The sequence below is a fragment of the Alligator sinensis genome, unplaced genomic scaffold (assembly GCF_000455745.1).
Source record: "Alligator sinensis unplaced genomic scaffold, ASM45574v1 scaffold454_1, whole genome shotgun sequence".
NCBI classification, from domain to species: Eukaryota; Metazoa; Chordata; order Crocodylia; family Alligatoridae; genus Alligator; species Alligator sinensis.
Window position 1 is genome coordinate 43,437 of NW_005842095.1, and position 25,278 is coordinate 68,714.

At 41.6% G+C, this 25,278-nt stretch overlaps 1 protein-coding gene across 1 annotated transcript in view; it reads left to right on the forward strand.

The window, feature by feature from the left end:
* The window catches only part of NAF1 (nuclear assembly factor 1 ribonucleoprotein), a 53,179-nt gene that overhangs the window by 27,428 nt on the left and 473 nt on the right, over nt 1-25,278 (forward strand). The window contains 5 exon segments of the mRNA XM_025204719.1: nt 1,552-1,634; nt 4,051-4,211; nt 15,254-15,305; nt 20,537-20,642; nt 24,897-25,278. The exon segment at nt 24,897-25,278 is cut by the window's right edge and continues 473 nt beyond it. Coding sequence (XP_025060504.1) covers nt 1,552-1,634; nt 4,051-4,211; nt 15,254-15,305; nt 20,537-20,642; nt 24,897-25,278 — 784 coding nt within the window.

Sequence of the window (25,278 nt, forward strand, 5' to 3'; positions counted from 1 at the left end):
CTCACCATGTGAGGGACTGGCAGCGACCCCTTAGACTGGTGTCACCTGCTGATGCAGAGCTGCCTCAGGCTGAGCCAGCCATATGCTCAGCCCTGCCTTAGGGCTGGGCCAGGCCATGTGTGGCCCTGGTGCCACAGGTGGGAAGGAACTGGATACAGTACGCCCAGCAGAGGCTATCCTGCTGGGACCAGACCCTCCCATGCTCCCCAGGTGAGCTGTGGAGGCCTGACCCAGCTGTGTGGAAGGCCCTTCTAGGCCTACAGGCACTCAGCTTCCCTCTGGGCCTGGGCAGTTCTAGCCTTGGGCCCCAGGCTGCTGCCATCAGGGGGTGCCGATCACACACCTATGAGCAGGCGAACAGTGCTGGCTGTACTGGGGCTAGGCTGGGCCAGAAACTGTTGATCTGCCCATCGTGGCTTTGCAGCAGCCTGGTGGGGGGAGGGACAGGTACTTACTGAGCCCCACTGCCACTCTTGGGGCCTGGGCCAAGCTCACAGCCGCTGCCCTGGATGCAAGGAGAGACTTTCCTGGCAGAGCCCCAGTTCTGCTGGCAGGGACGTGTGGGGAGCGGGATCCCAGCTCTGCTCCAGCTGTAGCTTCACATTGTTACCGTCCTGTGATACTGGTGTGTCCCTGGCCCTGCTCACCTGTCTCGCTCCTAAGCATCACTCCCCCCCGACCTGCAGCCCTATCTCACATAGCGAGTTTTGGTGAGCTCTTGTATGGGTGGGGGTGGGGATGGAGGCGGAGAGGAGGTGCTAACCTGGCCTGCGATAGCTCATCAAATTGTCCACCCCTCATCTAAGGTGTCAAGCTTTGTATTCTTTTGCTTTAAAAGAAGTCTCTGAATGTACTAAATTTCTGATCTGCAGTACTAGAAGTAAATGCAGCATGTGATTTTTTTTTTTTTTTAATCTAAACCAATAAAGTTGCTTTCTCCACAAAACTGACCATATCTAATTTTTTATTATTCCCCAGTTTTGTCATGCTATGCTAATTTTTAATTTGTGAAATTTTTCCTATACTTGTCCTCTGCCCCACCTGTACATAGTCCATTCATTCTGTTTCCTTCTCAGGCCATTTCTTCTTACCTTCCTGATGCATTTCTGCAGATTACAGATTTGCTATCTGATTTTTTTTTCTATTCTTCCTGCACAGAACTCCCATGAATGTATCAATCTTGTTTCTAGCATTATGTGGGAGCTGGGATTATGTAATCTGAGTTGTATGGTAGAACTTTCCTGGATTGTGCTATTCAGGTTTTACATTTTTTTCATACTTGCAAGTTTATTTTCATGGACATTTATTCAAATGTAAAGTTGTATTTGGAATCTAGCTTCAGAGATTGCATATTGCATATAGACTTATGAGTAAATTGCCCAAGCATTTAAAAACTATGTTTAAAATCTGTTTAATTATGAAATATTCTTTGTATTATTTGCAGTTGCTGCTTCAATTCTAAATTACTGCTGGTTAAATTGTTGTTTTAATATCTTCAAATATACTAAACTTCCAATTTTTTTTTTTTTTTTTTTTTTTTTTTACTTTTAGTAGTAATTGAGTCACTGAAAGGCCTACCTCCGGTAAATGAAGAAAGCATTATTTTTAAGGAAGATAGGCATGCAGCAGGAAAGGTCTGTGAAACAAACTATTACACTACTGCTGCTGTTTGTATGGTAAAACATCATAGGTTGTAACACCAGAAAAGTGAATGTATATTGTTGGTGGCATCTATAACCTGTAAACTAATTAGTTCCATGCTTATCATTATATATGGGTAACAGTTCTATGATACTGGTTATGAATGCTTCATTGGGGAGTCCATTAAAATGTTGGTTCCTTCTTTGTATTGTTGGTCCCTTTTTCTGCACAGCTAGTCTTTTCTGAAGACCTGACTCAATTCCCTTCTAGATGAGGTAGCTAGCTAATTGACCATGTAAAATACTCCTTTGTTTCAAGATTTTCAGTCTTCACTCTTCTTCCAGTAGCTGAACCAGATACTCCATTCTGAGATCAGTGAGCACTGTTCAAATTTAAATTGGCTCTGTTAGTGAGAGCCCTCTTTTTAAGGCTGGGTCCCATCAGGTTATTTTGGGTCAGATCTCAAAAGTTAGATGGTCCTAATTTTGCATAAAGCTGAAACTGTAGCTGAAGCTGGTAGAGCATGGTAGATGCTATATGCTGTACTGAATAATTATGCTTCTAATAATTTTGAGGGAAAAATCTTTTGTTTTATAAGTTTAAGCTCTAATAGGGTGTTCTAGAGATGCATTTGAAAACATAAATAAAATTGCCTAAGGGTGCACTGTGCCACCTTTTACAAGTAACAGAATATTTTTCTTAGCTTTTGTCTTGGTTCATTTGGTGGTGTTTCTGTGTAGTCACTTTCATTACAGTCCGTTTAACCTTTTGTTTGTGAATTTTGAACAGCAACAGGGTACGTAATTTTTAGAGGTGCATATACACAAGGGGGCAGAATTAAGGTTACTTGAGCAGCCTAAACTCTGGTATTTTCAACTTTTGGGTGCTTTTAATTGCAACTCAAATGGTGCTTCAGCTTAGGTTTCATTTAATTAAGTTGTATTATGTGTACTTGTAACATCATTCTGCCATCCGCTTTTAGGGTTTAAGTACTAAAATTTCAGTACAGGTCTAACTTTACATTATCTGACAGCAGCAGGAGGTTGCTGTCCTCTGCTGGATGGGAGAGATCGGGCTGTTTGGTCCAGAGCACAGTGGGAAGCCTGGTTTGACCCTGATTTCCAACCCCGCCCTCCCTCCACGTACTTGCGCACACATGCACACACACTGTCACTTGGCTAGTGTTCTGGGCTTGGTTTGAGATTATACTGTTAGTACTTCGTTGCTTTGTCATGCTGAAATTTTGTAGTTAGCACAATGAGCGGGGGGGAAATTTCCTTCTTTTTCTGCCAACACATTGTGGAATTCTTTGAAAAAGGGAGAGAATGCAACTGGGAAAAATCCAGCTGGTGATTGTAAATGGCAACTTCCATGGGCTTTGAGAAGAAAAGAATAGCTGGAGATAAAAGAATACATTTTCTCAGTTCAGAATTGTGGTTAGAGATGAGCATGCTTTTACGGTGGGAAACTTCCAAGCAAGTTAATGGAGTAGATGAGAGTAGGTGCAAGAGTGGTTAAGAGGGCAGCAGAGTGGCAGAACAGAGTTCAGAGCGGGGTGGAACTTTGTATATGGCAGGTTAAAAAAAAAAAAAAAAGGTGGCAATAAGGAAGGGGAAAAGCATGTTGTGTTTCTTTAATTCCTCCCTTTCCCCCTGTGGAAGAAGCACTGAGATCCTACATAGAAGAGTTTAAGGAAGCAGGAAGGTTTTGAGAAGTGAGTTTAAGTGGGAGAAGGAAGCTATGATTCTGGGCATAGGATTCAGTTTGGTGGAGATGAAAAGCTATTTAGTTGGGAAGATGGCAGAAGGAGAGAATGAAATTACAGTTAAGGAAGTTAGTCTGCTGATGGGATTTCCTCCGGAAACTAAAAGAATGATCCATGTGTGGGTTGGGTAGAGATTTAATTTTAAGGAGGACAGACGAGTCCAGAGTGTTCCAAGTACAGAGAGCCACAGAGACAAAAAAGAACCAAAATTTTGAGAAGGACTTAAGGTAGAAGGATTGGAAGGAGTACAAGAAGTGAACGGAGAAAGTGGCAGTGAGATGAGTGGAAGAACTCTATCACACAAGTGCCTCCCTCTTGCCTACACAAATAGCTGCTGGTAAGTGGCGGCTAAATAGGAAATGGGAAAGGAAAGTGACTTCTTCAGTAGGAATTGTTAAGGAAATTAACAGCACTGTGTTGAATGATAAACAAAAAATAAAACAAAATTATTTAAACACATCTCAACCTGCAGGTCATGGTTGATTTGAAGTGTTTGAATTGCTCTAAAACTTAATCCAGTAATTTTTAGACTATTCTTACAATCCTGACAATATCCATTATTGTTTTAGCGTATAATTGTAGAGGAGAAATTCTTAGTTTTAGTAGTTTCCTGAAATTGGCTATAATTTTCTTTTGTCTTTCAGATATTTGAGATATTTGGTCCTGTTTCACGACCCTTCTATGTGTTAAGGTTTAACAGCCCTGAGCATATTAAGAAGAAGGGCATTAATCTGAAAGATGCTGTGTATTTTGCTCCATCAGTGGAAGATTTCACCCAGTATATATTTGCGGAGAAACTACAACAGTGAGTCATTAACCTGTTTTTTACATGATTTTAAGGCTCCTTAACAAAGTCTATATTGAACTGCCCCATTACAGGCACAAAAACAGTGAACTTTTACAAGAAAAATTAAATGTATCTTGCAAAAATGAAAGTGCAAAAGTAGACCATGTTATAATAAAATTGTTCACTATCGAAGTGAAGGAGGAAAATAACCAAAGTAATATATTTGTTTTAACATTAAGCATTTGAATGATTGCTAAATTTCAAATCAGGGTAGATAACAATCAACGATTTAAAAAAAAACAAACAGATTTTTTCATTTATAGCAGTTTTTTATTTAATCTCTTTAAAAAAATTAAGATGCTTTTAAAAAAATAAACTTTTATTAAGAGTTTTAAGATAAGTTAAAGCTCAAAAATATCATCATGGAATAGGCATTAGAACTTCTAACTATATACTAATTTTCAACAATATACTCATGTAACCTTTTAGAAGTTTTATAAATAGGTCACAACAGGCCATGGATTCTATTAGGGGCCCAGTTTTACGGGGTTCCCAGAAGCTCCCCTATAGATTTGTAAAGATTAAAGAAAACCACTCTACCCAGTGACTCATTGTTCAGTAGAAGTTCCCATTAAGCATCTCTGTGATGCTTAGTTTCAGTTCTAAACTGTGGCTTTGTGTCTCCAGAGATCATAGGCAGACAAGGCTTTTTAGGTAAATGTGGTATCTTGTTATTAGACCAGCTAAATAGTTGGAAAAAATATTCTTTGCAAGCTTTCAGGCACAAACACCCTTTTTCAGGCACAGGGAAAAGTTTGTCTCCAGAGAGATACTGCTGTTAACAAGGATGTTTATGGAAATGAGAGAGAAACAGGGATCCTGTTTTTCCCTGATTAAAAAAATTGCAAAATTTCTAATACTGTCCCCCCCTGCCCCAAATCCATGACTTAAAATTTAAAGGCCCCCACAAGCCCCCTGGCCCTGCTCGTGCCTCTCGTCCTGCCCGCCCTGCCGGAGGGGGCCCCCAGCAGCCAGGGCTACAGACCCAGGTTTGCAGCCTCCTGGCTCTGCTCCCCCCCCCCCCACTCCTCCCCACTGCCTGTTGTGGGCTCAGGTGGGGGGGTCTCCCTGCTACTGTGCACACCTGTGCCCTCCAGATCTGTATGTGGGGCAGGTGCAGGCTGCAGGCTTGGGCTCCTGCCCTGCTTCACTCCCCCAGGGCCTCTGCAACTCGGTGGGCACAACCTGGCGCGGCAGGAAGCAGCAGAGCTGCGTGGAGAAGCAACCTGCCTCCTGCACGCAGGGCTGCAGTGAGAGCAGCAGCACGGGATTACACCACTCAAAGCACTGGCACGTGCAGGAGATGCGTCACGAGGGCAGCGTGGAGCTCACAGTGGTGAGCAGCTTCTCCTCATGGCTCCTGATGTGCTGGGTCATGCCTGCCGGGCTGCGAAGGCCTCGGGGGGAGGGAAGCAGGACGACAGGGAAGAGTGGAGTTGCATGGAGAAGCTGCTCGCTGCTGCAAGCTCTGCACTGCACTGGCAACATGTCTCCTGCATGTGCTGCTGCTTTGAGGAGCACAATCCCATGCTGCTGCCTTCACTGCAGCCCTGCGCTCAAGACGCACGTCGCCAGGGCAACTTGAAGCTTGCAGCGGCAAGCACCTTCTCCACGCAGCTCCGCTCTTCTCCACTGTGCCGGGTCATGCCTGCCAGATTGCAGAGCCTCGGGGGAGGGAAGCAGGGCGGGATCCTGCGCCCGCAGTCTGCACCTATCCTGTGCATAGATGTGGAGTGCACGGGTCCCCCTTTCTCCCCAGGAGCACGTGCGGCAGCGGGTAGCCCCCACCCCTGGCCCTGTCCTGCTCCCTTCTAGGGCCCCGTAGCCACGCATTGTTGCCCCGAGCCCCAATCACGGCCTGACTGGGCAGCAGCCCCAGCCCTGCCCAGCTTCCTCCTTCCCTCCCTACAGGGGCCTCATTCCCCCTGCCCCCCCTCCCAGCCATTTACCTGCTGGAGCTGCTCCGCAGGCTGCCTGGGGCCAAAGTAATATCCATACACGTGGTGCCACCTGTCTTGCCACCTTCCTTCCAGCTCCCTGCAGGCTGGAACTTGGTTAGCCTGCAGGAAGCTCATTGCAAAACAGCAAAATCCATGGGTTTCTCTGGTAAAACGAGACATCTGTGTTTGCTTGCGGTTAAAGGTAAAATCCACTGTTTACTCCATTTTTTTTCCATGGGAAACAGAAAACCTGGATCCCTGGAGATAACAGACCTGATTACCCATCAGCCCTATTATTATTATTTCTGCAGGTTTGTGTACACACAGTCGAGGCCTTGCCTTTCTTTAAAGGTCCAACATTTCAATAAGTCAAATGAAAATAAAGGATATCAAACAGCAAGGATATCTACACTGTTTGTAGAAAACAATGATTAAATCAGGGCTTTCTGACCTGTGATTTTAATTATGGTTGAAATAGATTTTATTTAAATCAGACCTACCCTGTTTCAAATCGCCGTTAAAACAACATAGGAAGACTAGATCTAGTAATTTGTTTTGTGTTACAGTGTTATGGAAAAAGAAATCAAACCTAGAGAAAATAACTAGAAAAATTACTGTGAACTAAAACTCTTCTTTTATTAATGGATTGCTTTTCCTGCATCTGTAAATGTAAAAATAATTTTTCAAAGCCTGCACCCCCATTATAAAAAATACAGCAACATTGAAATGATCAACATTAAAGTATTTGATATCAAAATCATTCACAATTTGACCAGTATAACACGTTTATATCTATAGGGCTGGGGTATTTTTTTTTGTTTTTTCCATGCATCAATCCAAAGCTTAGACATGATGATAAATTAATTTTAAAGATTGATAGTGAGATGTAAAAGCGTATTCCAAAGGGTGAATGATTAATTGAATGTTGCATTGCTTTTTCTCACAAATGAAGGAGCAGGGTGATACACAGAAACCTACTTTGTTTTTCATGGGTTCTTACTTAGCCAGTAGACCCCATTAAAGAACTATGAGGGGACCAACAGGGGGTGGGGTGGGAAGGGGGAGATCATTTTGATCTGGTAACACACATGCTAATATTCAAGTTCCAAAGCCCTTTTGAATTGGTATCTGAAAAAATTGTAGTTAAACAAGAGAATGTACTTTTCTGAGACTTTTAAATCTTGGTCTCAGCTCCTTAGTGCTAAGACTGTTTTCCATTTGGACAAGAATGGTTCTGTGGGTATAATGAGGCAGCAGCATCTGTCTGTGCCGTCAGCCCTTTTCCCCCAGTTCTTCCGTCTGCCAATCTATCAACATACAAATGTGCATCTTTGAGTACTCAAATTGCCAGTTGCTTCTTTTTTGACCATAGTGAGTGAAAGTACCTTTCAGGTGTCTCCCTTCTAGAGATTCAGAGCAGGTCTTGACCCCTCTGGATTTTTGCCTTATTCATTTCCAAATCTTTCAGTAGTGCTTTGTCATTTGTTCTTGAGGTTTCATTAAACTCTTCTGTACTCAACTAACCAATTGCCCATCAAGAATGACAGGGGGAGGAGGACAGGCAGGGATGGAGTGCCACCACCCACGCCGCTGCCTCCCAGGAGTCGGGGGGTGGGGGAGAGCTTGCCTCGCCATGCCCTCTGTCTCCCCCTGCCCCTCCCCACAGCCCTGCTCCTCGGAGGCGGTGCAGTGCTGCCATGACTGCAGGGACGGAGGGGCAAGGCCTGCGCTGCTGGCCTGATAAACTCCCCCCCCCCTGCTCTGTCACTGCTGTCATGGCAGTGCTCTGCACTCTGGTTGTTTCACTAACCAGTCAGAGTCCTCCAAGTGTGTTATGGACAGACAGACAGACAGACGGACAAAGCCCTTTGTTATATAAGAATTACCAGTGATCTTTGATACATACCACATTTATATTGCAGTATATCTAGTTACTTCTATAATGGTCTAGTGATAGAGGCATGCTAGCATCCAAGTCTAGATACCCTTGGTGGCAAAAGTGGTTTGTTTTGGTGTTTTTGTTTTTCTAAAATATATATGCTTTGGTTGCTGCCTTTGCTTTCTGGGTGTCTGGTTCAATGCTTTCCTTCCATTTTATGTCTATTACGCATCAAAGGAAGAAGTAAATGTTCGGCTGGTAGATACTTGTTGTTTTTCACCTTGGAGTCAGCTATGAGGATATTTTGATGTAAATCAAATTGTCACCCATGATCGAACAGTATGCCTTAATAGCAGCATTGCATTTGTTGGCACAAATTAGCTTTTTCCTTGGTAGGCTTACCGTTAGTTCCTTTGTCATTGCTATTCTAACTGATAGCACTTTGGGGCAGTCTTTGATACTGAACTGTGACTTGTTGGATGAAGTGGCTCCTCCATGCAGGAAATCAGGGTAGCAAGGCTAGATACCATTAAGAGAGAAACTGGTGAAATAAGTTCACTGTTTAAAGCTTACACGATGCATTTTTGACTTGGTTTTAAGGCATGGTAAATTTGTACCTTACAGACCATCTGTCTCAGCCAAGGTTTTATCTAACTTGCTCTTGAAAATTTCCTTCAGACTAACATGGCTAGCTACCTCTTTGTGATGCTTTAGTCCAGGGGTTGTCTCCTTGCTAATGGTGAGGAGGCACTCCTCTGTGGATGGATGTGAGGTGGGGGGAGGGGGGGCTCCCACATGTCTGCCACCGCTGCCACCCCTCACCCCACGCTGCCACCTCCCAGGAGCAGGACCAGGGGGGCAAGGGCAGTGACACCACCAGAAGTTGTACTGTAAAGTTTCAGTGATGTGTACATAAACCTTCCTCTGATTCATTAAATCAAAGAAATAAATATTAGTGGGCATTGTAAAAGCTCATTTAGGGCAGTAGTATAATTGCTTGCTATAAAAAGGGATATCTGAAACAGTAAATCCATTATAAAGAGTTTAATGTTAATTGTTCTGTAATGCATCTGATTGATTAAGCACTCTTCATTGCTTTTGTAAATCTGTTTTTCAGTCCCTTCTGAATTTTTATAATGAATACTGAAGTTCAGACTTCAAAGAATTGTTTCCTCTCTTCCTGAAAGTAGTTTTCTGTGTTTGACTGTGTCTGTACAGATTAAATGTTCTGTACTATCCCTCGGCAATAGGGAGAAACCATCATCATTTGCCTAGTTTTGATTATAACCATGTCTAATGGCTTGCTTACTTATGTTTTATGGACAAATCCATAGACTAATGAGCTACCCAACAGTGCAGGTTTCCTTTGATACTTCCTCTGGTATTTTTTATGGGAATTATTTTCATATCAACGTTCCAAGGAGGTGAAAAGGAACTACAAGAATGCACTTTTGTTTATTAAAGATCAAAGGTGAGCTTTGCTTTCCATCACTTGTCAGTCTTCTGCTGCTTGGGAAGAATCAATCATACATTTTAGTTTAAAAACTTTATCCAGTCAGCTTTTCCTTTTAGCTAGATACCTAAGGAGCTCTCACCATTTTAGTATATGAGCATCTCCCAGTCATTGATGTATGTTTATCCCCACAGTGTTGTAAGAATTATCTCCAGTTTTACTGTTGGGAAACTGAATACAATGACTGTCCCAGGCTTATTGCAAAAATGTTGCCTGAGGCAGGAATTGAACCTTAGTGTCTTGTGACCCAGGCCAGTGCCCTGTTTACCAGGAGATCTGAAGGTGAAATGTGAAATCAAGCAGTGCGGTACTTAGAGAATTTTGATGCCTATTGGTTCTTACAAATGTTGCATCTGCTTGTTGTGTATCAAAACAGAAAATCAGTAACTTCTGTCTTATCTTTCCTCCACTGTCTTCCTTATCACTTCCCCTTGGGGATTGCTTCTTAGGTGGTGAGTCTCTTTTACAGCTATTTTCTTGCTCTAAAGTTTCCTAAGGTGGAAATAGGTGAGTTTTAGTACTTGAATTTCTGTTGCTTAAAATCCTAGATTCCTATCTTCATGGTTGTAGAGCCATGATATCTAATTATGGTCTAGAATGAGTGCAGGGCAATTAAAGATTAAATTAGTAAATTTCCCTGTATTGCCCATTTTATAACTGTTGAATAATGTATATATCTATTTAACAACTTTTTTAGGTAGCTCAGCTGAGGTCAAAAGTTTAATTACTTGTGATGGGTTTTCTGTATCAGATATTATGATAGCTTGACCAATTTGCTGAAGACTGTCATTCTCAGTTAAAACTCGCTTGGGTTTCTTTGGGGTCATTAGTACTTGCTTTAACAGCTTCATGAGCTTTAAAATGTTGAAAATTGCTTCAGTATGTGTAAGATTAAATTTCAATCTTAAATTCCAATTTGTGTTTTGTAGTCGTTCACTGATGAGAATACAGCAGAACTTCTCATTTTCACTTTTTGGTCATCTACATTACTTTGTGCATCTCATCTTTGGTAAAAGATTTTTTTTCCCCCCTCAAACAGTTAAGGGTGGGGTTTTTTTTTTCTTCTTTTCGGCAGTTTCTACACTAAGAAAATTCAGGCTCAGATCTTTCCTATGGATGGACCTAAGGGAGGGACTGTCATGGAGTCACCCCAGGACAAAGTTACTTTTAGGGGCTCACTGTGTAGCATACATGATTTTTTCTCCCAAATGAGGTTTATTTCTGTGGTGTTTAATCTATAATGGTAGCTAGTATGCAAAGCTGTGTTCAGTATTGTTCTCATATCTGTATGTCTTCTAGTACTTGATGCATGTAATTTTGATGCACATTTTTTACAGCCAAGGTTGTTTTAGTAAGTTGGTGATTAGCCTAAAAGGCCTTCAACAGTTTGAACTTTGGAAAGGTAAGGGCTTAAAAAAGGGCCAGAAGCCAGACACCTAGCTAGTCATACTATCTTTGGGGAGGGGCATTATATTGGATTAACAAATCTGTATGTCTGAGAGGCTAGTAGTCTTGGTAAATATGCACCTTGAGGAGTGGGGAGAAGGAAGTTACTGCAAAGTATAAGCCCCATGAATCCAGGGGTGACATAAATTAATGACCATCTATGCAGCTGTACTTAAAGGTTTCCTCAAGATCATGGCTTGGTTGTCAGATTTCCTTGGGTATGGGGAAATGCTGGAGGCTCTCAGCTGGTGATTTGGATAGAGACTGTATCCTTGGATATAAGGTGTAGGGTACGACCAGGTATTGTTCTGATATGTTTTTTTCCTCTTCTTACTGTATCTCTCTCAACATATGGCTATTGATTTTTCTTGTGTTGGTTCTTGTTTATAATAAATCCTTTTCTTATTCTTTTTAACCCATTAACTGTCAGTGATGCTTGTGAACCCAGGGTATCTGAGCTATCATGCTTGATCTCCCCAGGGGAAGAGGGATCCATGTTTTCTGAGCACACAGCTGAACAAGGGTATGATGCTTCTTGCTGGCAGAATCCCTCTGCTATGGGCTGGCAAGGCTTGAGGGGGGCTGGCCAAGAAGTTGGCTTCTGGCACAACTCAGCTGGTTCTCATCAGTCCAGCAGCAAACAGCAGAAGGACACCCCAGAGAATGTCTCAAGGTTGCATCTGGAACCAGAGCTCTGTCACAGGGGGTCCTGAGTAAGATTTCTATGTGGATCCTGCCATGTTCCAGGGTTTAGAGAGCCCATAGCTCTGACTTCAAATATGGTGCCTCTCCAGGAAGCTGGACCAAACCTGAGGAAGCACTGGGTTTCCCTAGATGTGTTCCCTAGATTGCTGCAACGCTTTAGTTCTTAAGAACACTGAGGGGCACAGGGAAGCTTTTGTAGCCAAGTCTGTTACCGTCTATCTGACTTCTGTGGAGTTGGAGAAGGACAGTGTGCATTCTTTCCACCCTCTTCATCACAGACCCTGGATTGGGTAGGAAAGAAAGGTGCCATAGGGGAGGCTGAGTCACCCTTTCCCATGGGGAATCTCCTGGAAAAGGATCCATTCTAGGGAGAGTATATATGGTTTATAATTTTCACATAAAACATTTTTGGAAAGCCTCGTGGTCGTAGATTTCATTAAATAGCTTCTGAATAGTAGTAAATATTTCTCTCTGTTGTGCTTAAAGCGCATCTGTTCTTTCTTACACTCAGCATGGGTATAGTTAATATGAGAATAACTGGCTTCATAGCAAGTAGGGATTTAGTCATGCTAGAAATTTTTTATTCTTTTCCTTTCAAATAGCTTATTTTAGCCTCTAAGTTGTGTTAGATATAGTATCAAATTGTAGGGCCAAAATGGGGCTATACCATTGGTTCAACCACTTGTGACTGTGACAGAACCTGAGACTATGGGATGCCTGTTGAAATACCTGCTGCTTAAAGTCACATGTACAACAAAATATCTTGCAAAGTACAGTAAATGAGCGTAAGCATGTTTATCAAAATGGTCAGACATATAGACACAAGAAGATCAAATTATAGGTAAATTTTAGGATGAAAAAATCCCTGAACCCCTGTTTTGTCTGTTTCACCTTAATATATCTTATAAGATATTAGGGGTGCTCTGATAGAGAATTTTTGGGCCAATTACCTGATTTTTTTAACCAAAATTTTATTTATTTATTTTATTTTATTTTTAAAATGAGCCATACTGGCTGATACCAGTCCAATTCCACTATGCAGCTGGGCAGCATGGAGAGTGGTGTCTGGCTGGTAACTCTTGTGTGGGAAGGAGCATGGGGGGGCGGGGCAGATCGAGGCCCCTGCGGCGAGGGAGGGAGTGGGGCTGGGGCAGGCTCTGCACAGCTAGGGCGGTGCAGGGGATGCCGCTACACACACCCCTTGGGGAGGCATGGGTACCTAGATCTATATGCCCCTAAACCTGCACACAGGTCAAGGGCACACTGCTGCTGTGGGCCGGGGTGGCACCAGGCTCTTTCTGGGGGGAGGGGGGAGGGGGACCCAGAGTGCAACCCAGCCCTGCTCCTGCCGGGAAGAGCCTGGTGCCATGCCAGCCTGCAGCTGCAAACGACCCTTGCTCCATGCCCAGATCTGTATGCACACACCCCCCCCCCCCCCAGTGTGTACATAGTGGTGCGAGCCACTTGAGGTTCTGGCTGTCCAGCACCTGCCGCTGCCCCAGCCCCATTCTCTCCCTTGCTGCCGGGGCCTCAATCTGCCCTCCCCCTGCCTCCCACCTCCACCCCTTCCCTCACAACAGACTTACCAGCCAGACCTGGCTGCTCTTCATGCTGCCAAGCTGTGCTCCTGGCCACCTGTGTGGTGCACGCATGCATGGGGCATTTATCGGTGGCATTATTGGCCTTGTCGCCCTAAAAAGCTGATTGCCAGTACAGCTCTCTTTTTCCTTATATCGGTGCTGATCCAATATGGGACCAATGTATCAGCGCACCTCTATAAGATACTGCTTGTTTCCTACTCACTCATCTAGTGCGTCCCTTAAACTTATATTTTTTCATGTTTTTTGCTTTATTACTGAAATGTTTATGTACTGAGTCTTAACCCAAGTTTAACACTTACCTAGAAATATAAATAAGATTGTACAAGATGACTATTTAAAGAGACCAATGGCTGATAACATTTCGTGTGAAAAAGCAGATGCACCTTAATGACATCACATACTAGTTGCTCAAAACAAGTTGCGGTTCCTTCAAACTGTGGTTTTCAGAAGGCAGGAATGACACTTTACCTAGTTTTTTGAATCTTTGTGAATTAGTACTATGCTTCAAGAAAAAGCAATGCATGAAATTCAGATTCTTGGGTTGGTTTTGTTTCCAACTGAAGTTTTTGCAGTGATGTTTACATAACAGTTCCAATTGTAAAAGACTCGTGTAAAGATCATGTTGAATTTTCTGGAGTTGCAGGTAAATATAGTAAAGCTACACACTTCAGTTGAAGTATTCTTGCATAAGCTTCCTATTTTAAAATATTTATTTGACCTGATACTGATTTCATGTACTTAACTTACTGCTACCAAGGAAATCTCTTTCCCCCCCCCCCCCCCACCCCACCCCTGGCCACGCCCCCCTGGAGATAGGTTAATAGAATTTCAGTTTTTGTGGTTCTTTAAGTTTGATTGCTTACATAATTTTTGAGTTAAATGCATTTAATTTAGGTGTTTTATTGCTCATCTTATATCTGTTAAACAAGAAATGTTGCCTAAGTTCCCTGAAGAAAGGTTAGAGTTAAATTAGTGTAGGCTTGATTATTGCATCATGTTACAGTAAAATCTTTGTTATCTGGCACTTAAGTAACTGGAAATTGTATTAAATGGAATTTCTGGTGGTGGGGGGGAGTTTGCATGTGGTGGCAGCTGCTGCCACACACCCCTTCCCCTCCCCCCCCTTCCCCTTTTTCGCCACTCCATGTTATCTGAAAACCCATGTTGGGTTATTTCAGATAACCGGAATTTTTACATAACAGCCAATCCCCTTACCCCGGGGATGCCGGTTAACAAAGATTTTACTGTAATATATAAGTAAAGGTATTTGAGAGATCTGAAAATTATTTCAAACTATGGGTCTGTAAAACCATAGATCCTGATAACAGGAAGGAAGTGCGGTTGAGAATTGGCATCAAGACATAGCTTGGCTTTCTGACTTTTGAAGTAAAAGGAGGTGTAATTATATTTGTGAATGGAATTGCCATAAAGGTGAGAAGTTGCCTAGACAGACCCATATTGAAGCTGATTTCACTTGTGTGTTCCTCCAAATTATGCTTTCTCATCATGAAATAGGCTCTTAGGAAGAAGATGCATCTTATTGCAGCATAGCAGTTTGGCCTCAAAAAGAGGGGTTTTTTTGTTTGTTTTTTTTTTAAGTACTCAGCCAAATTAATGGCTAGTTATATGCAACTCTTATCTTTCATTCATTCAAAGTAGAACATGGGAAATTGTTCATAGGACTGGTGTGAGATAAGATATTTATTTAGAAAATGTGTTTAAATAAAATGCCTCTTTCAAACTTAGAACATTTTTTGAAATCATCTAAAAAATTCTTCCTGGTGTTGGAGCTCTCAAAGCAGTGCTGTTACAGTATTTTTGTAAAGCATTTATCTGTGTTCAAGTAACAATTTGAATTTATTTGCAGTGAATTAGTTAGTGTTTAAATGACTTAACATGTTTGTCTAACCTTTTAGGGAAAAAGGATCGGATGCTTCATGGTTGCATGACCAAGAGCCACCACCTGAGGTACGTGCATCTCATTTGATCTGTTTGTTTCACAGTTTTACACATACTCACATTTTGATTTAACTAGCACCTTGCTTAAGATGCAGCTTAGTTTTGGGGTTTATTTGTCTTCTGTTAAGAAAGTGATCTGTTTTCCTTAAGACATAGCCCTCTACCAGTATGGACTGTTTATAGAACACCTTTTCCTACTTGCTTCTGGAAGTAGAAATACACAATTTCTAGCATTTTAAGAGCTAGATGTTTCTAGTGGTCACAGTGTCCTGCCTCTAGCAGCAGAGGCTTATCTCAAATTTTTGATTGATCCATGGTTCCTACTGTAATTTGGCTTCAGCAATGCCTCCATTCTACCAAAAGCAATTTAAACTCTAAACTGAGAATTTAAAGAATATGAAGAGCCACCAGTTGTCAAGAAAAGCTTTTCTTGACTGGCTTTATGCAAGATGCCAGTATAGCCAGGCTCCACATTAGCTTTACCACATAGCAGATCTTTTCTTATTTTTGTTTTTTAGTTGGCTTCTTTGCAAAAAAAAGGGGTGGTGCATATCAGCACGGACTCTCTTTATAACACTGGATTCTGAAACTTATGTCAGTTTAGGGCTCCATGTCAGACAGGTCTGCAGGATCAAGTAGGCAAAAGCAGCTGCTTTACTCCCATGTCAGGTATTTACTTCAAGATCAGCTTGTGAAGATTGTCTCTTCACAATGTACATCTGGTTTCTTGGAAGTCAGTGCTCTTTAATTGTTCTTTAATTGTACTTTAATATCATTCTGTCCTATGCAGCTCCATATATGGAAAGCTCTCATCTTTTTTTCAGGCGTCAGGTCAGTATGATATTTAGATAGGGAAGAATTAAGTATCTGAAGATGTCTGAAACCACTTGCCCTTGCTGCAAACAGCTCCTTCTTCAAAAGTTGCTGCTAAAAAATAAGTCCTAAGCAATGTATTGGGTTGTGAAAGAGAATGTATTATGAAGTTATTCCTAAGACTTATTCAGTATCATACATAACTTAAAATCTCGACAAGCTTTCAAACAGTTTCAAACAGTATCCAAAGTTCCAAGTAAGAAATGGCTTGCAGGTAGCCTCCTGAATGTCAAAAATGAAAGATTTAAACTCCAATTTTAATTTTTTTTTTTATTGCTTGAGCTTCTTGGGCGTCTCTAATAGCTAAATGAATCAAAATTTCCCAGGAACGCTGCCATCAACTGCATGGATTAATTTTGGCATTGTTACTTATTCCAGTATACAATTTAGCATTAATATTCATCCCAACATTTTGATGGCTTATTTAAAAATACAGTCAATAAATTGAGTCCACAAAAGATTATTTTGATCTTATTAGCCTAAACAGCTAATAAGGCTGCTTGGGCTTTTTTTATGCTGATAAATGAGTATACTCACCTCCTGTTGTTAATTTATTCGATTTTGTATCCTACCCCATCCAAAAGGCTCAGGCTGAGGTTTGCTGTCCATAGGATATAGCTCTTCACCGGTGGTGTTGAAAATCTGACAACTTTATCATGCAGAAGTGAAAAGCGTTCTTGAAAAGCTTCACAATAAATAGCAGCTGCTGGATTTCACCATGAGTTAATACACCACTGAGTTACATGCACACAGTTAGGCTTGTGATCTTTGGCTAAATCTCTCAAAAATGTTCAAATAGGCAAGAAGGCACTTCAATTGGTTGCTGTTAAAAACGACGTGGCTGGATTTTGCTCCCATGTAATCTACATTAATATTATCAGTAATGCCATACGTGGAAAAACTCAAAATTCATTTCACTGCTTGAATATGGAAAACATTAGTCTGACAATGATGCTAAAAACAAGTTCCTGAGCTTTAGGAAACCTTTGTGAGAATACTTAGCCAAGATAATGAAGCAAATAGTATTACAAAAAAAAAATCTAGTGGAGGATCACTACTGTGCATAATGTTGCCTGCCTAGATGGAAGAGTCTGTGATGATACTACTGCTTGTCATAAGATCCTGGAGTCCATAGCTGCTGAAGTTCCTGTTTTCATTCCTTCTTAGTGTGGTGACAATGTCAGGAACATGCATTCATGAGAGGGCGAAAATCAGGAAAGGAGGATTTTTATATCGAGGAGCTAAAGCTGCAAAAAGAAAACTTGTTACTGATAGTAACTGGGTACTTCTACATGTCCAGTTAATGCGACTGAATAAACTCTGGTGGAATTTGAACCAGAGTAAACTAATCCTGACATCACTGTCTACACGTGCCTTTAAGTGCAGTAATTTACTCTGCCATCCGATAGTACCTGTGTCTGATGGGACTGTCTGATGCCGGAGTAAATTAATATACTATGCCCCAATTGCAGTGCACATGTAGATGGTGACACTTTTTACTGCGCAGTAAATTGGTCTACTATGCAGTAAAGCACACCTGTAGATGTACCCACTGAGTGTATAATGGGATGGGTTAATATAGATGAGCCCTATTTCTTGTATTCTTCCTAAGCATCTGTTACTTACCTGTGTGCAAGCAGTATGCTGGATTAAATGAAACTATAGTCTGCCCTTGTGTGGTAATTTCTTATGTACTGTGTTCAACCATACTTCTAGGACATTTCTTGAACCATACTGTGAGGCCCAAAATCTTGGTGCAACCTTATAGTGGCTGTTGGAAAACTTTTTAAGGATATGAAAATAAGTGCTTATAAAGGCACACGGATGCATGTAGGAATGTTTGTAATGTTGCCACTTCAGTTATTTCTGTTTATTCCTAGCCACTGGAGATCTAGAGAGACTGGTTTTACCTTGCTTGATAATAGGTCTTGGGTCATGATTTTTAGCAATTTAGAATATTTTTTACATGGGTACTTATTTGCCTGATGTTTCCACCCCTGCTCCTCCCCAAGGAAGTATTGTGGGAGCTTGGGTTCTGAAAGTCAGTCATTCAGTAGCCATATAATTATATCCAAACTCAATGCTATATAGCCCAACCCACTTACCTTTTTGCAAGTATTGAATCAATATTTCTGCTTGTAGAAGGGACTTCTTTCCCATCCTCCACAGCTTTGAAAAACCTCCAGGGGGATGGGGGAGGAATTCAGTGGGATCATACCAGCTTGCTTTCTCCCAGCAATGATAGAAAGCTATATGTCCATAGCAACCTTTTTTTTTTTTAATGCCCACCTGTGGATGCAGTTCTTCTTAGGCCTAGAATGAGTTCACTGGGTTTATGGACCAAAATTTCATGAATGTTAAATTTTATGCAAGTTTCCTGAAGTCAGACCTAGGGCCTCTCTACACATGCAGGTAAAGGCTAATGTGTGACCTGATCCACACAGTCATGCCTCCTGCCATGCCACATGTGCATGGCAGGAGGCGTGATTATGGGATCACACATTAGATCCCATCATGCCCTGTTTACTGGTTCAGGAGGACACCGATTCTGGGCTTTCCCTGCACTAGCAAGAAGCAAGCCTCATGCACCACTGTGGCTGGGAGATGAGCTGCTGTTATCTCCTAGCCCTGGGAATGTTTGAAGTCACTGGGGCTGGCAGACCACATCTGCTGACTTCTCCCAGCATCAGGGGCCTGTGAAGCCCTTGAGGCTGGGAGACCATAGCTGCCACTGCCAAAGCAAAGCCCCTTCCTTGAAGAACTGAAAAATCAACATCAAGGGTGATGAAATGTTTAGTTGCTTCCCATGGCACTGCTGGCTCCCAGGTGATGCAGATTACTGGGTTGGTTCTCTTTTTGGATAGGTCTTCTGCCAGGAAGCACACTCCCACCCACCTGCTCTCTGTAAATGCCAGTCTGTGAATGAACCTAGTATGCTTGAACCATAAGCTCATTGGCTCATCATGGGTCTCGTGTGATGGCATCTTGGCAGTTTGCTTTTTATAGCAACAAATGAAATAAACATCCTCTGCAATGCTAGGAGGGAGCAGCAACTCTTCCAGAATCCTTTCATAGCATCAAATGAAAATCTCTAAGCCACAGGAGGTCCTTCTTGAACTAGTAGGTCTCAAGAAATTTTCTATTCCACTTGCTTAATGTAAGGATTTTAAAGAGCTATCACCTGAGGAATCACTGAAAGGTTTCCTCATACCTAAATATTAGGTAATATTCCGTATGGTTCATTTATTATTATCATGTGGGATTATAAATTAAACTATTAACAATGCTTTTAAGAGAAATATGAGCACATTTTTCTACACTTGTTAATATAATTTTTTAGTATAGCAGCAAAATGATTTGTTGTTCTTTTTGGAGTTTGAGACATTGAATCAATTCTCCAAGGACTCATTATACTATAAGACTTTGACTTTCTTCTCATTAATATTGATGTAAATTAATGTTGTTAGCCAGAATTCAAAATGTAGCAGATCCAAAGTTAATTGGAGTAAAACTGATGCTGTAGTATTTAGTACACTGTAGAAATGGAAAATATTCTTAAAAAATGAATGTTACATATTTTTTAAGAGAGGGATTCTTCCTATTACTCAGCCTTCAGTGATGGATAGTACTCCTTAAAACCAGAGCTGCCAGTGTTAAACTTTTTACAGAATGTATTTATCTTTTGTGCATAATGAGTTAAGCAAGAGGCATCAAATTAAATGCAATGGTATTTTCTTTCTTTTTTGTGTTGCTTATTGTTCCTTAACTTTTCTTTTTTTATTACTTTTCAAAGCTGGATATACAAAATGCATATCAGTCACTTTTTCTCTTTTTGCCACTAATCAGTTGAAAAATGTGAGGAGTATTACTTTTTCCTTGTGTATATAATATGGTGCATATGTTTAATTTGGTTCAATGTGTTAGATGTAACAGAGAGAGAGAAATTAATATTGCTTCCTCTCTCATGATGAAAGGATTTTTGGAATGCGTTGGCCAAATTGCAATTTCTGGAAGGCTAATTCAGGCTAATTCTGGTCTCTAGAGAGACTGGTTTTACCTAGGTGATCTTTTTTGCATTCAATTCATTAATTTTTAATGTGCAAAAAAATATATTTTAAGCAACATTCAAGTGAATCATAATTTAAAGTAAGAGTACAAAGGTTGAGAGTCAAGCACTCAACTAGTAAATGCTAAACTAAAATGCCCATGTAATCCTTATTTGATTCCATTGCACACGTGCATAATGATGCATTATTTAATCACTTGAACATGCACTTACCTGCAGGACCTCTAAAGTATCTTAAAAGGCTGATGCTTGAACATAAAACAAGTTTTTGATGAGTACAATCTGTTTGTTCACTTGTTAGGCCTTAGATTTCAGTGATGATGAAAAAGAGAGACATGCAAAACAGAAGAAAAAGAAACCTCAGAATCAAGGAAGGAAGAAGTCCAGATCTGATACGAATGAATCAAGTGAGTAACTGTTATAGGAAAAATGAACATCAGTTCCCAAAACTAAGTAGGAATTGCATAATGGTAATAACTTGTTAAATCTATCTTAATACAATTTTTGAGTCTTTGTACATTTCATCAGTACTTTTTAAAATGATAATTAGAAATGCATGAGGGTACTTTTCTTAATCTTGGACTAATTAATTGAGAAAGGGAAGGTTGCTTATCTGTAATTAAAAATAAGTACACTAATTAGTTTTATGGGGAGCTTTAATTATTTTGCTAAATGATCATTTATCTCTGTAACTGGTTAACTTCAGTGCCAGCAGTGAGTAAGCTATATATTCTAAATCGTCCATTTACCTATTATCCAATACTTCCCTTGGTCTAGTGGCCTTCTTTGGAATGTAGTTTATTTGTTCTGTACCTGACTGAATGATGAAGGCAGCTGTCTCTCTTTAAAAAGAGGATTATTAATAGCTTAGCTTAGACAACACACGTCAAAATCTGCGTGTTCGTCCTGGAATCCCATGATGGCCACCTTGGCCAGAGCTGGATCAATGCAGAGTCATTGAGAACAGAGGGACAACCTGACCAAAGTTTCCATGAATGGAACACACTTTCTTGGATTGTGATGTTTCAATGCAGGACTGATAGGTTTTTAAATTATATTTGGCAAGTGAACCTACAGAACATTACGGTGTTTTTTGTGTAGTGTTTTTTTTTTTTCTATTCTAGTCCATGTAGATTTGTTTATAAATCCTACAAATATATTGATTATTCCAGGAAAAGTATCTGCTTTTCTTGTGTTTTATAAATCATCATAGAAACTGAATTGATTAGGATTCTGGAATAACTGACAAACACACCTCTGTATTGGATAATTAATTTTGATCATAGAGATTTTACAAACCTTCTAACTGTAACTGTCAAAAATATTGGTTACATTTGTCCTTAATATACCGGTATGGTACTTGCCTCGAATTTGAGAGTTTTTGTTCATTTTTGAGACGAAGCTATACATGCATACTCTCTCATTAAATTACAATAACGAATCACTGGCAAGCAAATGCAAGTATTTTGGGTAAGTATTTTATTAAAAATTGAAAATGACTGGGTGATTTATATGGAAAATACAGTGAAATCTGTCTAGGATGGGATCACATTGGACCAGAAAAAGGTTTTGGTTTAAACAGGTTTCCATTTTATCAGGGAAGCAGAGGTGCCTGTATCCCATGGGCCTCTGATAGCTCATCCAGGAGCAAGCTGTCAGTGACCCTGCTCCTTTCCTGGTACCCACCAATTGGCTAATCAGTGGGACTGGGGAAGGGTTGCCTCTTCTAAACCGGGGGCTGCCCCCTCCACAGTCCCACAATCCCAATCCGCTGAGGGTGGTGCAGGGGGTCTGTCAGAATGGCATGGGCAGCAGAGTTTCAGGCATGCAGAACACCTGGGGATAGCCTCAGTTGGATAGCAAGGATGAAGGGGTTGCCTGCAAGTGATGGTGGGGTGGGGGGTCTTTGCTCCTTGATCAGCTCCTGCCTCCCATTGCAGGGTGCTCCCTCACCCTTGCCTCTGTCCAAACAGCTGCAAGCAGCTTGCAGGCTGACCTTTTTCCTGTTGCTCCTTGGAGTAGCTTGAGGACAGGGCAGCTTGCAAATTGCCCTGTTCGTGCTGCCACCCAGAGGGAATGAGGATAGGTCTGCTGCGCTGTCACCAGGTGCACCCAGGTTGGAAAATGGGTGCTTCCCAGTAGGGCTGTGTGAAATTTCGCCACCAGTTTTGTTTCGACGCTGTTTCGACCTGTTTTGAGGTCAAAACAGCCTTGAAACAAAACAAGGCAAGTTGTTATCTTCCAAGGTCCCTTCCAGCCATCTTCCAAGGTCCCTTCCAGCCCTGTCTATGAAATCTATGAAACGTTTCGCCGTTTCAACGTTTCGCCCATAAGCTATAATGGGGAAGATTGAAGCAGCCTATAACTTTATCCTTTCTGGCCAGATTTGGATAAAACTTGCAGAAATGGTAGCCCCTTCTGAGGGCATAAAGTGTGCCAAGTTTCAAGAAGATGGGTGCAGGGGGTTTGGAGAAACTGCACCCCAGTCTTGAGAGCCAAACTTGTGTCGTGTATATGTTAAGCCACAGCAGGGTTAAAACTACAGGAATGCTAGCCCCTGCTGAGGCCACAAATCCTGCCACGTTTCAAGGAGATAGGTGCAGGGGGTTTGGAGAAACTGCACCCCAGCATCCTGAAAGCAGAACTTAGGTAACGTGTATGTGTTAAGCCACAGTAGGGTCAAAACTGCAGGCATGCTAGCGTCTGCTGAGGCCACAAAGCCTGCCATGTTTCAAGGAGGTAGGTGCAGGGGTTTGGGGAAACTGCACCTCAAGCTGCGGACAAGCAAAACTCATGACATGGGTGACACTGTTTGTGTTAAGGTGCAGCAGGGTGAAAGCTACAGGCCTGCTAGCCCCTTGGGGAACACTAGAAGTAATGGTCACAAACTCCTGGAAGATCATTTCAGGCTCAGCATTAGGAAAAACTACTTCACAACTAGGGTGTCCAGACAGTGACCATTACTCCTAGTGTTCCCCAAGGGTGCCATGGTGAACAGTTGTTCACCAAGCCCTAGATGTACGCTTCGTATGTAGCGGCAAGCTGCTACCAAGTCCCCTCTCAGCCTTCTCTTTTTCAGGCTGAAGAGTCCTGGGTCACTCAGCCTTTCCTTGTATGGCTTGCCGTGCAAGTCTCTGATCATACGAGTGGCCCTTCTCTGGACTCTCTCAAGATTATCACATCTTTGTTGAGGTGCAGAGCCCAGAACTGGACACGGTACTCCAGCTCCAACCAACTTCTTGAAACTTGGCATGTGTCATGCCCTCAGAAGGGGCTACCATTCCTGCAAGTTTCATCCAAATCTGGCCAGAAATGGCAACTTTATAGCCTGTTTCAACCTTTCCCATTATATCCTATGGGCAAAATGAAACGGGATCAAAACAGCAAAATGTTTCAACGGAATGAAACGGAACAGCAGTTTTGACTCAAAACAAAACACTGTTCTGTCGAAACGCTGGTCAAAATGGAACGCTTCCGTTTCGCACAGCCCTACTTCCTAGTCCGTGGGTCGTCAGAAGTCCCTTTGCAGGGCCCAGTGTGTGAGCAGTGGACTAGAAAGCAGCTTCTCAGGCTGTTTGTGTTCTTGGAAGTTTTTAAAGGGTGGTGGGCAGGCAGCCCAGGACCAGGGCTGTGCACCAGACATCTGGGGGTGGCAGATTTTCCCCATAGGATATTATAGGTTCCCTTCTAAAGGGATTTCAAAGCCGAAAGCCTGCCAAAAAACCTTTCTGCTTCCATGTTAGGTAAATTTCCAGCTCATACAGCTTAAATGTAGTTAATTTGCAATAAGCTGTGCCAGGACCATAGGAGTCTTCTGGCTTTTACAGGTTCCATCTCCATGTCACTGTTATGTATTTTTGTTTACCTCCAGTATGATTCATTTAAGAATTTAGCATGATGCAAAATATTTTTTGCACTGAATTGTAGGGTACAAAGTGGCAGTGCAGTTCATACAAGGCTTGCATATGTGTTCATTACTAAACAGTAGGTGCTGCAAAAAACAGATTGCCTGGAAGTTTAATTTTGAGATTCTTGAGCTTGATTGTCCAGACATCCCGAGTCATTTTCAGTAGAATAAATTAACTTTGGTTTCTTATAATTTAAAGCTCAACCGATCATCTATGATGAGTCAAGACGTACATCTTTAAAACCTCAGTACTTTTCTCTTTATTTTTATTGATTTTTTTTTTGTTGTTGTTGTTTTGTTTTTTTGTTTTGTTTTTGGTAACAAAACTATGATCTCAAAACTTCACTGGTGCTTACTTGGAAGTGGTCATTTTAAAGTAAATATAGTAACACCATTGACTTCTCCTGGGATCAGAAGTTTTTAAATTTTTCATCATTAAACTCAAGAGTCTCATACTGAGCATAAAAGCTCTTGGCTTCTTAATTTACCAAAATAAGTTTAACATCGAACAAACAATGTGATTACATTTCAGGCTATTTCTTAATTTCTTCTTTTTAAAAAAAATGTGGAATACATTAGTTCATAAACATATCAAGCATATTGTATCCCTACATTTCAAACTTTTTTAAATGTAAGAGTGTGTGTGTGTGTGTGTGTGTGTGTGTTCAGGTGAGGGGCAGGGGGGACCTGTTTTGGGAAGATTTTAAAGACTAAGCTGTGTTGGAAATAAGGTAATCTTGTGGCTATTTTTAAGGTGAGAAAAATGGAGTCCAGTATCCTCCTGTGGAGCAGTCTACCTCAAGTTATTCAAGATTATATTGTGGCAGAGAATTCTCACGAGGAAGAGGTCCTCGTTTGTTTCATCCTCCACACTTCTTGAGACCGCAACTGAGACCTCCACAAGTGAAACCCCCACAGCTGTATTCTCCAGATCACAGGATACATCAAAAATCTGCCATGTGTCCCCAGGCAACTGCACAAGACATGATTCAGCACTATCCCTTTCTTCTTCCGCCTCCTCCTCCTCCTAGTACTCCTACCCCTCCTCCTCCACCAGTGTTTGGACCTGTTCACAATGGAATTTGTCCCTTTCCACCTCCACCCCCACCCCCACCTGGGACTACTGATATGGTCTG